This window comes from Gopherus evgoodei, chromosome 1 (genome assembly GCF_007399415.2).
Source record: "Gopherus evgoodei ecotype Sinaloan lineage chromosome 1, rGopEvg1_v1.p, whole genome shotgun sequence".
NCBI lineage: Eukaryota > Metazoa > Chordata > Testudines > Testudinidae > Gopherus > Gopherus evgoodei.
The window spans coordinates 302,881,609-302,894,590 of NC_044322.1; the positions used below are offsets into that span (position 1 = coordinate 302,881,609).

General features: G+C 47.8%; 1 protein-coding gene across 8 annotated transcripts in view; it reads right to left on the reverse strand.

The window, feature by feature from the left end:
• MSRB3 (methionine sulfoxide reductase B3) overlaps nt 1–12,982 on the reverse strand; it is a 146,057-nt gene that overhangs the window by 107,596 nt on the left and 25,479 nt on the right. Inside the window, exons 2-3 of one of the 8 annotated variants that reach the window (XM_030548814.1) lie at nt 10,801–10,848; nt 1,466–1,609 (exon numbers count right to left, since the gene is read on the reverse strand). The exons of 1 other annotated variant lie outside the window; for it this stretch is intronic. In XM_030548814.1, coding sequence (XP_030404674.1) covers nt 1,466–1,577 — 112 coding nt within the window. In that variant the 5' untranslated portion in view covers nt 1,578–1,609; nt 10,801–10,848. Of the gene's footprint in view, nt 1–20; nt 148–1,465; nt 1,610–10,800; nt 10,849–12,982 lie in introns of those variants that run through there. 6 more of the 8 variants (XM_030548818.1, XM_030548817.1, XM_030548812.1 and 3 more) reach the window with 6 other exon arrangements.

Sequence of the window (12,982 nt, forward strand, 5' to 3'; positions counted from 1 at the left end):
ACAAGCAGCACCCATTCAACCTGAGGGAAGCCCACAGGCTCGCAGGGCCACTGGCTGGCTCTTTGTCACCAAATGCAGCAGGTTGAATGCAGACATCACTGTGATATCCTCACCAACAAAATCAGAGGCAAAGAACAGGGGCAAGAGCTGAGTAGGGGAAAAAAACAAAAAAGAAAAAAAAAGATGAAAACATCAAAAATGTTAGGTACATTCATAGCAAAATTGATAATTATGATTCTGTCTGAAAAGAAAACATAGGACTAAGAAATTCTGAATGCACATTTATTAGTTGGTTTAGCCCCTTTTTGCCTTCTGCTTTAAGCTTGTTTATGTTTGTTAATTAGAATACATGGCATACAATGCTGCAGCTCTTTATGTTATCAGGCAGGGGGGAAATCTTAATTTTGTGCAATGCAGGGCAAACCAAATTTGCAATTAAAAATTTACTGAAAACACATGGCTATGTGGTGAACGCTGGAAACCAACCATTATGAAAAACTGTTCAGTTGGCTGGTTGGTTAAACAAAGCCAAACTTTATTTTAACAAATAACTTTCCAGTTATCAGGAAAAATAACGGGATAATCATTTCTTTAAATAAAGATAATTTATATCTTAAATTCTCCAAGGGATACATTTAAGCAATTTTCCAGCTGGCACTAATATAGAAGAGAGGGATATGGCAGTGAGGATTTTTTATTTTATAAGATGCAACATGTGTCTATGGTGATGGTTTTGTTTACCTCACAATAGGAAGGATGAAATACAGCTGCCTCATAGGATAGCCATTCATAGCTGAAGTCTGCTTCAAAGATTATTGCAGTAACTGACACTGGGGACTCAAACCTACCCCCACTGAAGTAAATCGTGAAGTTCTCATTGATTTCAGTGGGAGCAAGATTAGGCCCCACATGGTTAATGATTTGAATAACAATGCACCACTCTCAACCTCTTCCAAGACAAGTTTGTTTTTTTTTAAATGGTTACAGAATGGAAATGCCCAGAAATGAGTTTCTCTTGTACATTTCCTGAACCAGAAGAGAAGTCTGTGCATGGTCTCTTCTGACCCCTGAAGAACAAACACATAACAAACAGTAATATATATATATTATCACATCACTCTGGAGTGTATCTGACAGAAATCTGCTTGTATTAACATGCCTGAACTCTGACTTTTCCAAACTAAACTCACTACAAAACCAAAACATTTTTATGTTACTAAATGGAGACAAAAGAGAGAAAGAAGGTAAGTGCCACACAGCGAACAGCTCAAAAGAACCATTAAACATAAATAAACATGTCATTTTCACGAGTGACTGCAGAACTGGTTAAAAAAAATCCTCCAGAGCAGACGATTGACTAATAAAAGATCAAAGATCTATACATAATAAACAGTACAAATAAAAATGTATTTTTTCTAGTGACCTTCACTGTGAGAAGTAAAGTGTGCAGTGAAAATGTAATTACCTAGCAAAGCTGCAGTCTTATTGTGCTCCCGCAACTGATCATAAAACGTCTTCCTATTCTGTTTCATCAACTGCAGTACCAGGCAGCCTGTGCGCCTACCAATCGCAGCCATCTGGCTTGTGTCAAAGCCTGTGAGTCAGGCAGCTACAGTGCAACAGGAAGAAAGGCAGTGATGTCACTCTGCAGGTCAGGCATAGAACAAAGATGTATTCTACAATTAAAAAGCTGGGTGCCCCAAGAGTAGGGGTCTCCAACATGCGCTTACTGGATGACTTAGTTAATACTGTTTTTACTATTATCTAAATAGGAGAGCACCATCTAGTGGTTATTGTTGCAAAAGGCTCTTTAAGGCAAACATTCAGTTAGCAAAGACATAGCTGTGTTGCTAAGGTTAGATAATAGACTCTGAAAGTGTTAAAAAGAACTTTATACAGCAAGATGAACAAAGGGTCTGGCTTGCTTTCAGTCAATGATCTTATGCCCCTATACAGCAATTGTATCTATTACATGACACAGTCACACAAGCAAGGTGAAATGCTTAATATTTGCCAAGTTTTAGCACTAAGGCTGAAATACTTCCTTTGACTCTCATGAGAGAATTTGGAAGTAGGTGGGAGGGAGAGAAAAGAAGACCATCATCTCTGTAGTGATTTTAAGTGTAAATTAATCAGGATTTTGTTACTTCTCTGAGAGATCACCTGTCTTCCCAGGCTACACCACCACAGATGTGGTCAGTGGAGACACAAGAGCTGAAGCCCGCATTAGTATACAGGGGGCTGTTGGCAGAGCGTTCTCCATTTAATCACTGATCAGTCTGTTAGAATAACTTATACTGCAAATGTATACCAATTTAACAGATGCACTCCTTAGGGCCATAAGATACCATTGATTTGCATGCAGAATTTGTCAATGAAGTCAACTGGCTTCTGTAAAAACTGATTGCATAATATCGCCTTTCAGTTTTGTCAACTCCTTAGTGCAGAGACTGTGCCCACCTGCGTGGATGTGAACAGCATCTAGCAAACTGTAATTCAAAGAATAAGACTAATATCTAGTTCCTAATGTCTGCATTTACATCATTCAAATTCCAGTCCTGTGCTCATTTCTCAGGCAAAACTGCCACTAGCCTCAATCGGAACTTTGTTTCCTGTAGATATTATTTTACCTAGGCTTGGCTCATAAGAAATTCACAACATAGCACTCCTAATTTATTAAAAGTAATCTGCTGAGAAAACTCTCAGCTATTTTGGAGACCTTGGCATCAGACAGCAATTTCTGTAGGCCAAGGTGTGAAAGAAGCTGCCTATATCATGCCTCATATGTACTTTACCAGAGATCTTCCATTGCAGCCACTTAGAAATACAACATTCTCCAACATTGTTGCACTGGTAAATAGACGATAGAAAAATAAAAACACTCAATTTCACACTTTCTAAAAGAGCATAATTTCTGAGGAAGGGGGTTCCCCACTTCTAATACTCTGTTCACTATTCTTTAGATGGATACATCCCATTGGATGACAGAGAAGCTGGTATATTTGTTTGTGAGGGGAAAGGAGAGAGAAATGTTAGTCTCCGCTCTTTATATTTTCCTCATGTTTCATTTTTCCTGTTGTGCCTTCCCTCTGCTTGCTTCATAGATTTGTTTCTTAACAACCTGAGGCTGTTTACCACTGCAGCACAAACTATTTTTTCCTCTTTTGTTACAAGTAAACAGGACTGCAACTCCCCAAAGTGTAAACTGTTGAAAAGCTATTTAAAAACCCCAAAGATTTCAAACTAGACAGACCCTGATCACCTGAAAAAGCCAGTGTTCACCAAATTGTTGCTATTGGTCCCAGGTATCCATAAAGGATGTAAAGCTATAACTCTACAAAACCCAATAAAACTGAACTAGCATTCATAAAAAATACTACAGCAGAAAGCTTTCTTCTCTTTTGAAGTTTAAGCGCTATTTCTATTACTTGTATTGCAGCAGTTCCTAGAAGCCTGAAGCAGCACCAGGGCCCCCCTGAGTTAGGTGCTGTGCAGACACACACGAAGCCATAGTCCCTGCCACACAGAATTTACAATCTAAGCTGACAAATGACTGCAAAGGGGGATAGAGGGAAGAAGGATACAATCAAAAGATATATAATTTTTAGCATAAGCTAATGCAAGATAAATGTGTCTAAGAAGCTGCTATACATCCCTGCCCTGTAATTTCCAAGCAAGAGTAAGAGAGCATGTAGCTGGAAGGAGAACAGTGGTCAGTGGCGGATTAGCCACTGGGCGAGCGGGGCCTGTCCCCAGGGGCCCCAGCCAATTGCAGGGTCCTGGAAAAATAGGCACCCCCCAACCCACCTCCCTGGCATGTTTCAGCTCACGGGGAGCTGACTGAGCAGCTTTTCCTCTGCACTCTAGATCCTGCCTCAGCAGCTGGACACTGCCTCCTGGATCCTAGTGCCTGCTGTTTCCTCTACAACCCTGATGCCTGCAGGGAGGAGAGGGGGCAGAGCAAAGCAGGTGGAGTGAGGAGAAGGGGAGATGAAGGGAGAGGAGGAAGAAAAGGGGATACGGGAATGGGCGGGGGGTAGCAGGAGCCCAGCATGTGGCATTCCCTGGGCAGCAGCAGCCCCAGCAGGGAGGCAACCGCTGTGGCACCAGAGCAGGGACATCGCTGCAGCAGGTGGTGCCGGAACGGTCTCCAGCAGCAGCTGGGACTCCCCCATTATGCCATCCTGTCCCCTCCCAGCACTGGCAGCCCAGGTATTGCTGTAGATGGGAGGAGAGATCCAGTGAACCAAGGGAACTGGCTTCAGCATGCATGTGTGCGTGCGTGGGCACACTTTGTCCCCCTAAACATAGCAGTCAAACTACACTTATGGTCCCGGGACTGGAGGAGCTCTGGCTCCCTCCTGTGGCCTCAGGGCTGGGGAAGCTCTCACTCCCCACTGCGGCCCGGAGCCATGGTGAGGGAAGGGGCAGAGCTTTCTCCAGTCTTGGGGCTGCAGTGGGGGAGCAGGGGCAGAAAGAAGCAAGGTTGCAGAGCAGCAATGGGGTGGAGGGGGCAGAATGGGGCTGGCAATCGGGGGGGAGGGGGCAGAATGGGGATGACCATGTATGGAATGGGGCGGGGCAGCGGGGGAAGGGGCAGAACAGGGGGCGGGACTGCAGGAAGAAGGGGCTCCCCACTTGCTCTGGCCCAGGGCCCCACAAAACCTTAATCCACCTCTGATAGTGGTAACATATCTGGATATCAGCTGAATCTCTTGATCCTGTTTCTACTTTGCCATAGACTTCAACAGGTTCAGAATCAGACCTGCAACTTGGATTTCTAAAATAAGAAGTCAGGCCACTACAAGGAATTTAGGAGGAAACCACTGTTCCAGTACCTTCAATGCCAATTCCCATTCTTGGGGAGAGATTTTATGCTGAGCCTCTAGAGCAGAGGCTCTCAACATGGGCAGCAGGTTTGTAGAATTTTTGGTGGGGCCCAGAACCTGTCCCTGCCCAAACTCTGCCCCCTCAAAACTCCACCTCCCACCTGTCCAAGGCTCTGGGAAGGAGTTTGGGTGGGGGAGGAGGTCTGGGGTGGAGGAGGACTGCAGCGCTGGGAGGGAGTTTGGGGAGGGAGGGGGTGCAGGGGTGGGGCTGGGGGTGAGAGGTTTGGAGTGTGGGAGGGGCATCAGGGCTATGGCAGAGGGTTGGGGTGTGGGGTGAGGGCTGTGGGGTGGGACTGGGGATGAGGGGTTCATGATGCAGGAGGGGGCTCAGGGTTGGGGCAGAGGGTTGGGTTGCAGGCGTGTGTGAGGGCTCTGTCTGGGGATGGAAATGAAGGGTTTGTGGTGTTGGAGGGGGATCAGGTCTATGGCAGAGGGTTAGGGTGTTGGGGGATGAGGGCTGGGGCTGAAGGGGTTGGGGTGTAGCAGGGGCTCAGGGCTGTGGCAGAGAATTGGGGTGAGGGCTGTGGGGTGGGACTGGAGATGAGGGGTTCATGATGCAGGAGGGGGCTCAGGGCTGGGGAAGAGGATTAGGGTGCAGGGAGATGAAGGTTGGGGCTGGGGCTGGAAATGAAGGGTTTGTGGTGTGGGAGGGGTTCAGGGCTAGGGCAGATAGTTAAGGGTGCAGTTGGGGGGTGAAAGCTCTGGCTGGGGGTGTGGGCTCTGGAGTGGGGCAGGGCTGGGGATGAGGTTTGGGGTGTAGGCAGGCTGCTCTGGGACAGAGGCCAGAGAGGAGGACCCCCCCAGCCTTTTTCCTGCCAGCAGCAGCGAGCTCTGGGGGAGGGGCCCCCCTTTCCTGTCCCCCCCCAGTGGCACACTGACCCCCACCACTGTCACTGCATGTGCTCCTAGGGACCCTTTCAGGTCCAGGAATCTCCCTCGCCTCCCCCTTTGTGGGTGCCAGGAGGTGCAGCGTGCGCCTCCTCCCCTGCTGTTGCCCCTGACTGTAGCCTCACTGGGGGTGGAGGATGGGGCTGCCTCCTTGCCCAACATGGTGCAGGAGTGGTGACTGTGGGCTGGGGGACCCCCTGTGCTGCTGGAAGGTCCCGCCAGAAAAGGGAAGGGTCTGAGGAGGAAGGGCAGACTCAGAATCAGTCTGCCCTGGCAGTTGAGATGGGGTCATTAGGACAGACTTGACAAAGCCTTCGCTGGGATGATTTAGTTGGGGATTGGTCCTGTTCTGAGCAGGGGGTTGGACTAGATGACCTCCTGAGGTCCCTTCCAACCCGGATAGTCTACGATTCTATGGACTCATGCGGCAACAGTTGCTGCACGGAGTCAAGCTGCACGGCAGAGGCAGGGACACTCTGCTCCCTCTGGGGCCCAGGGACGTGCACAGGGCCAGCAAGGGAGAGCCAGGAGACACTTGGGGGAGGCACAGGGGGGCGGCAGGTGGGGCCACCCAGCCCCAAACATTGGTGGAGCTGGGCCCCTGGGCTCTGAATATTGCCAGTGCCCGGGCACCAGGTGGGTATATAACTTGCCTCCCATGGCTCTCAACCTTTCCAGACTACTGTACTCCTTTCAGGAGCATGATTTGTCTTGCATAACCCAAGTTTCACCTCACTTAAAAATGACTTGATTACAAAAGCAGACATAAAAATACAAAAAGTGTCACAGCACAATAGTACTGACAAACTGCTCTCTCATTTTGTCTGTATGAAATTTTAGTTTGTACTGACTTCACCAGTGCTTTTTGTGCAGCCTGTTGTAAAACTAGGCACATATCTAATGAGTTGATGTACCCCCTGGAAGACCTCTGTATATCCCCCCGGGCACGCGTATCCGCCTCATCTTTAAGGGGTGCAGCACAGAATGCTTAGCCCAGGGAGAGGGTAGGTAAAATGGTTTTCAGCCACCTTTGCACCCTCCCAGTCCTGAACTGTTCTGGGGCCTGAAGAGATCCCCAGCATAATACAGGCAGCTCAGGGGGGCCTGTCTAAGTTATAGCAGCCTCCCAGGGCTGCCGTATGGACTGCAGCACTGTGCAGAATCTCTGCAGTGCTGTGTGCTACAGCTGCACCCCTGACATACCCCTCCCGCCCCAGCTACACACAACACAACCCTTACACCACGGCTTCTCTCCCAGCTGGAACCAGAGTTTTAGGTAGGGATGCCAACATTCTACTTGCACACAACTGAACACCCTTGCCCTGCCGCACCCCTCCTTTGAGGCCACTACCCTGCCCTGTCCCTTCTCCGGGGCCCCGGCCCTGATCACTCCATCCCCCCTCCCTCTGTCGCTCATTTTCACAGAGCTGGCTCAGGGGGTTGGGGTGCGGCAGGTGGTGAGGGCTCCGGTTGGGGATGCAGGCTCTGGTGTGTGGCTGAGGATGAGGGATTTGGGGCGCTGGAGGGTGCTCCAGCCTGGGACTGAGGGGTTTGGAGGACAGGAGGGGGATCAGGAATGGGGCAAGGGGTTGGAGCACGGGAGGGGATCAAGGATGCAGGTTCCGGGGGGCACTTACCTCAGGAGGCTCCCAGAAGCAGAAGCATGTCCCCCCCTACCCCAGCTCCTACGTGGAGGCGGTGCCAGGCAGCTCTGCGCACTGCCCCATCCACAGGCACCAGCCACCCCCACAGCTCCCATTGGCCAGGGTTCCTGTCCAATGGGAGCTGTAGAGCTGGCGCTTGTGGCTGGGGCAGCACACAGAGCCCCCTGGCTGCCCCTACACCTAGGAGACGGAGACGGTATATGCCATTGCTACTGGGAGCTGCGCAGAGCCACAGCAAGCAGGGAGCCTGCCTTAGTCCCACTGGGCCGCCGACTAGACTTTTAATGGCCCATTCAGCGGTGCTGACCCCAGTGCCTCCAGGGTACCTTTTCAATTGGGTGTTCCAATTAAAAACTAGATACCTATCAACCCTACTTTTAGGGCCCCTTTCACCTGGTGCAAAGGAGACTGAGCAGGGGTGTGGATCTCCCTCTTGGTGTTTAAGCAGTCTTTTGTTAGATTGGCTTTCATCTCCAAACACAGTGTCCATGTTCTATCTTGTTAACCATATAAATACAGTAAATCACAAATTCCCCTAGCTCCTGCATTGCCTTACTAAATCATTAGATGGGATCTGGAAGCCTTTTGTTTGTATTATAAACCCAAACAATAGCTTCAGGAAAACCTCACTTTTACGATTTTGATATAAAAGACACTGATGTGCTTGCTGTCAACTCTTACTACTTCAGTATGGTCAATTCTAAATGTTCAAAAATCATGAGTCAGATCCCCAGAATCATGAGTATGGCTTAAAAATCATGAGAACTGTTAAAAAAAAATGCAGGGGTTCTGTTTTAATCTACCATCTAGATTTTGAGTCTTTTGGGTACAGCTGGGTAATTTTTTTTTACAAGGTGTTAGCTCTACAACTATGAAGGCTAGAAACATACTTTTTTTAAAAATGAGAGCTGAGACTCTCATATTATCATATGGTTCTGAGAGCTGGCGCTATAGGTCAAATATCAAGAATCTCGAGATGCAACAAAATCACGAGTTGTCAATATTATAATTATCTTGTGAGTCCTGCAATGTTAGGTGTTCTTCTGAAAGCCAGAGCTCCTAGAATCCTGTGATTATGCAAGTATCTCAACTCTCATATAAAAAAAAAATGTCTAGCCCTCACTACTGCAGGCAGTTCCTCTCCTTCTGCTACTTTTTCATTTTAAACTTTATTCTTTAGCTGTACAAAGATTAGACTGTAAACTCTTGGGACGGGATTATCTTTTGTGTGTGTGTGTGTGTGTGTGTGTGTGTGCGCGCGCGCGCGCATGTGTGCGTGTGCACAGTGCCAAGCATAATGAAGTCCAAATCCTTGAGCGGGGCCTTATATCACTGCTCCTGGCCCTTCCCCTGGTTCAGTCACCTACTCAGTTACCTATGCATGAAGCCTGTTAGAACTTGGTCATGCATCCGACGAAGTGGGTATTCACCCACGAAAGCTCATGCTCCAAAACGTCTGTTAGTCTATAAGGTGCCACAGGACTCTTTGCTGCTTTGTTAGAACTTAGCACCTCATAGTATATGAGCCCTATGAAGGCAGCAGCAGCTCCTCCATGTTCCAGTTTTTGCAACTCACCCTTTACCTTTCCTTCCCTGTGCTCTGTGTCCCCCTTCACCTGCCTCCACCAAGCTCCAAAGAGGCCCGATTTATGTCCATATATATTAAATTAAATGGTATTGTACAGTATGAATGTGTCAGGGGCCTTCTAAGACATTGCAACAATTACAGTGGAACAAGAAGGTTGTCAGGTGGGAGAAACCCAAATAACTAGAAACATTAAGATGGGACACAAATCAGTGAGATTAAAGTGTTATGGTAGAAGCTTAACTGAGCTCAGGGAATCACAGAAGTTAGAGATGGAAAAGACTCTTTTTTGGAAGGTCATCCACTCCACCTCACTGCCAATGCATGACAATTCAGTTCCTTACAGGACATTTACTAATGCCTGGGCATTTCCAATTTTAAATGTCCCAAACAATGAGGTTTCCACCTCTTTCTTAGTTATCTCAAGCAATGTGGCTTCTATCTATTTCCTAGACACTGAGTTTGTAGGCTGTTCCGATAAAGTTGAATTTCAAAAGTGTTTTGACAAATTTAAGCCCAACAACTATTTCAAAGAGTTTTTGTTTTGCTTTGTTTTCTAATTAACTGCCTTAACAACTCTGTACCAAATGCTCGATGACATGATTGAGAGTGGTATTTAACATGTACAACTATTCCAGCCTTCCCTCGCAAATAATTTTAAAAGACTTTTTAGCTATTGCGCAGTCCTGCCAGCCAGCTCCTAATCACTCAAGGGCTTACATATGCAGAACTCTGAAATGCTACAACTATCAGAAATTTGGAGGGAGCACTGGAAATTGTCTATGGAAATTCAGGTAAGTGAAAAATTTTAAGTGCATCACATAATTTTGAAATTTTAAATCATTATTTTGTACTTTTGGTATAAAAATGGTACTTTTAGACTAATGTATATTTCAGCTCTTACTCCTGCCATACTTGAGGCATTCAGCACATAATTGTAAAGTTACATTTCAAAAACCTTTGAAATTCACCTTTATGAGAGGTCTTAAGCACTAGATTTTCATGCGTTTGTAAACTATTTCAATTGATAATGTAAAGTGCACATGTTCCAGATTTTCTATTAAAATCCCCAACAAGAGCTGCTGCATGATAGGAGTAAGGTATTCCAAATCATTAATTGTTAACAGCATGCACCCATATATCCAAGGCCGGTGCAACCATTTAGGCAACCTAGGTGGTCGCCGAGGGCGCTAGGATTTGGGGGTGGGGGGGGCGACATCTTCTTTGGCAGCAACCGCGGCGGCCAAATCTTCAGCTGCCCTGGTCGCCGCCAGCATTTAAGTGGAGGGAGCTAGGGCAGGAGAGTGCAGAGAGGGCTGCCTGTAGCAAGTAAGGGGGGTGGGGGCGGCATACAGGGGAACTCCCTGCTCCGGCTCACCCCTGCCCCACCTCCTCCCCGAGCATGCCATGGCTGCTTCACTTCTCCTGCCTCCCAGGCTTGCAGCGGCTAAGCTGATTGGCGCCACAAGCCTGGGAGGCGGGAGAAGTGAAGCAGCAACAGCGTGCTCGGGGTGGAGGCGGAGCAGGGGCGGGGGGGCGCCTCAGGGCGGGGGCTTGAGGATGGGGGAGGGCGCAAGGTGAAAGTTTCGCCTAAGGCGCAAAACATCCTTGCACCGACCCTGCATATATCATTTGTAAGGTTGGTGGTCATAAAATCAAGGGTCTGCTGTACAATACATTTCAGAAACTTACATAGTCTAACATAATGGTCTTTACAGTTAAGCAAGTCCTTTAAAATATTAAATACAGGCCAGATTCTAAAACTTTTACTCACATTGAGTAGTTCCTTCCTTCTTGTGTAATTCTACTGATTTCAATGGCTCTGGTAAAGTAAGAAAATATTCACTGTAATCAAAGGTGTCAGACTCCAGTTTTGTGAGGTATTGGTACATTTCCATTCTAGTTTTGATGTAAGTGATTTCTCTGTATAATAGGAAAATTACATTTGATTTGAGGAGGCCAGAAAGTGACACAAAATTCATATTAAGTTACTGAATAGTTCAGTTAAAGCTTCTTTCTGGTAACAGCTGTAAGAGATGGGGAGTTCATGCCCCTTTGCCATCTGATTCTGACATTCTTGTTTGCTAAGCTGTTCACTTTAGCATCTGTCTGTGTATTCCAAAGGTCAGCTTTCTGAAATGTTGGTATGACAAAAGCAATATAGATACACCCCAGGAACAGATTAAAAAATGACGTGGGAAGGGTAAGAGGAAGTTCAAAAAATAACTGACTCTTTTGGATTCTAGACCACTAATAAAAATGGAAAATAAAAGCACTTTTACAACTAACTACTCCTGTTTCCTGCCTTCAGCAAGATAGCCACAGCATTGATTCCTCATTATTTTGTTACTTAACATTGGTATACAGCACAATAGCTAAGACGCTGCGCTCCTCTAAAGAGTTTTACAGTCTACATTGCCAGTTCCCAAACTGTGGACCACATATCACTCGCTAGTGGTTCAAGGAGGGCTTAGATGATGTATTAGGCGTGGTCAAACCACAGCTTGTGAGCCGCATGCGGCTCTTTTAGTTACATTGTGGCTCATGGAGCCCCCCCCCCATGTTCCTTCCCATTCTCCACCAGAAGAAGGTGGGAGGGTGAGGGGGCTTGAGGCTTCCGCCCTGAAGTGATGGGGCAAGGGGCTTCTGTCCTGTAGGGAGGGAGGTCTCAGGGCTTGAGTCCCGTATCCCAGCAGGCACTGCCCTGAGCCAGGGCTAGCTTTAGGCTGATTCCCCCAAATCGGGCCCCGTGCCTAAGAGGGCTCCATACCCTAAAGAAGAGCACCTAACTTATGCATCTTTTTAATTTTTACTCAGCCGGCAGCGCTCTGAGTCTTCAGTAGCATTTTGGCAGTGGGTCCTTCAGTGCCATGGAACACCCAGAGCGCTGCCGGGTGAGTCATTCCTGCCTATTCGAATCGGGCCCCGCACTTCCTAAAGTCAGCCCTGCCCTGTGAGGCAAGTTGGGCATGTCTTGCGGCTCTCGAACCTCTATAGATTATTGTATGCGGCTCAGAGGGTGAGTAAGTTTGGCCACCCGTGCTATATATGTTAGGCTGGCTTCTCCTCATTTTAACCTATAGTGAAGGCTCTTGCCTGAAGGCCTGAAAAAAAGGATGGAAACAAGAAGCAAGAGCTAATCTAGCTGCTTCTAGTAGAGACGACTGCTAAAAGAGGAGAGGAAACAGAGCACTGTACTCTGCAACCAGAGTCACTTGTGAGGGACTGGAACTGTAAGGCACTGGCAACAGAGAGTTACCTGGGGAAAGTCTACTCACTCTAGCCCAGGGCTGAAAGAAACTGAAAGGACTTACCAGTACGCCAGAGTCCTGAGTGGAGGCGTGGCTTCAACTAGAAGAGGTGAGGCCTTTCAAGATTTAAAGGCCCTGGAGCTGTGGCTGGAAGCCCCAGGGCCTTTAAATCACCCTGGAGCTCCCAGCTGCTGAGCCCCAGGGCTCAGGGGTGAATTAAAGGGCTTGGGGCTCTGGCCGCCGCAGAGCTCCAGGCCCTTTAAATCACCATGGGAGCCCTACTGCTGCAGGAAGTCCTGGGCCCTTTAAATCCCCACTGGAGCTCAGCTGCTGGGGTCCTGAGGCTCTGGCAGCTGGGCTCAGGCCAGGATTTAAAGGGCCTGGGGCTCCTCGCAGCAGCTGGAGCCCTGGGCCTTTTAAATCATCACCAGAGAAGCCGGTCCAGTCCGGCATACTGGCAACAGCCGATACGCTGTGCCGGGCCGGGCCGGCTTACTTTCACCTCTGCCCCAGCCAGAGCTCTTAAGAGCAACAGCTTGAATGTGATATCTGATGATTTTGGAAGCTAGGAGCAGCACAGCCTTTGGGGCTGGCAGTTTGTTTATAACAGAGGCAGGTGATTAGGATAACAAAATGCTTGTCATTAAAGTAAATTAAGGATCCTTAGATGATCCTGAAAGCACTGCCAGGCACGTCAATTAAAAT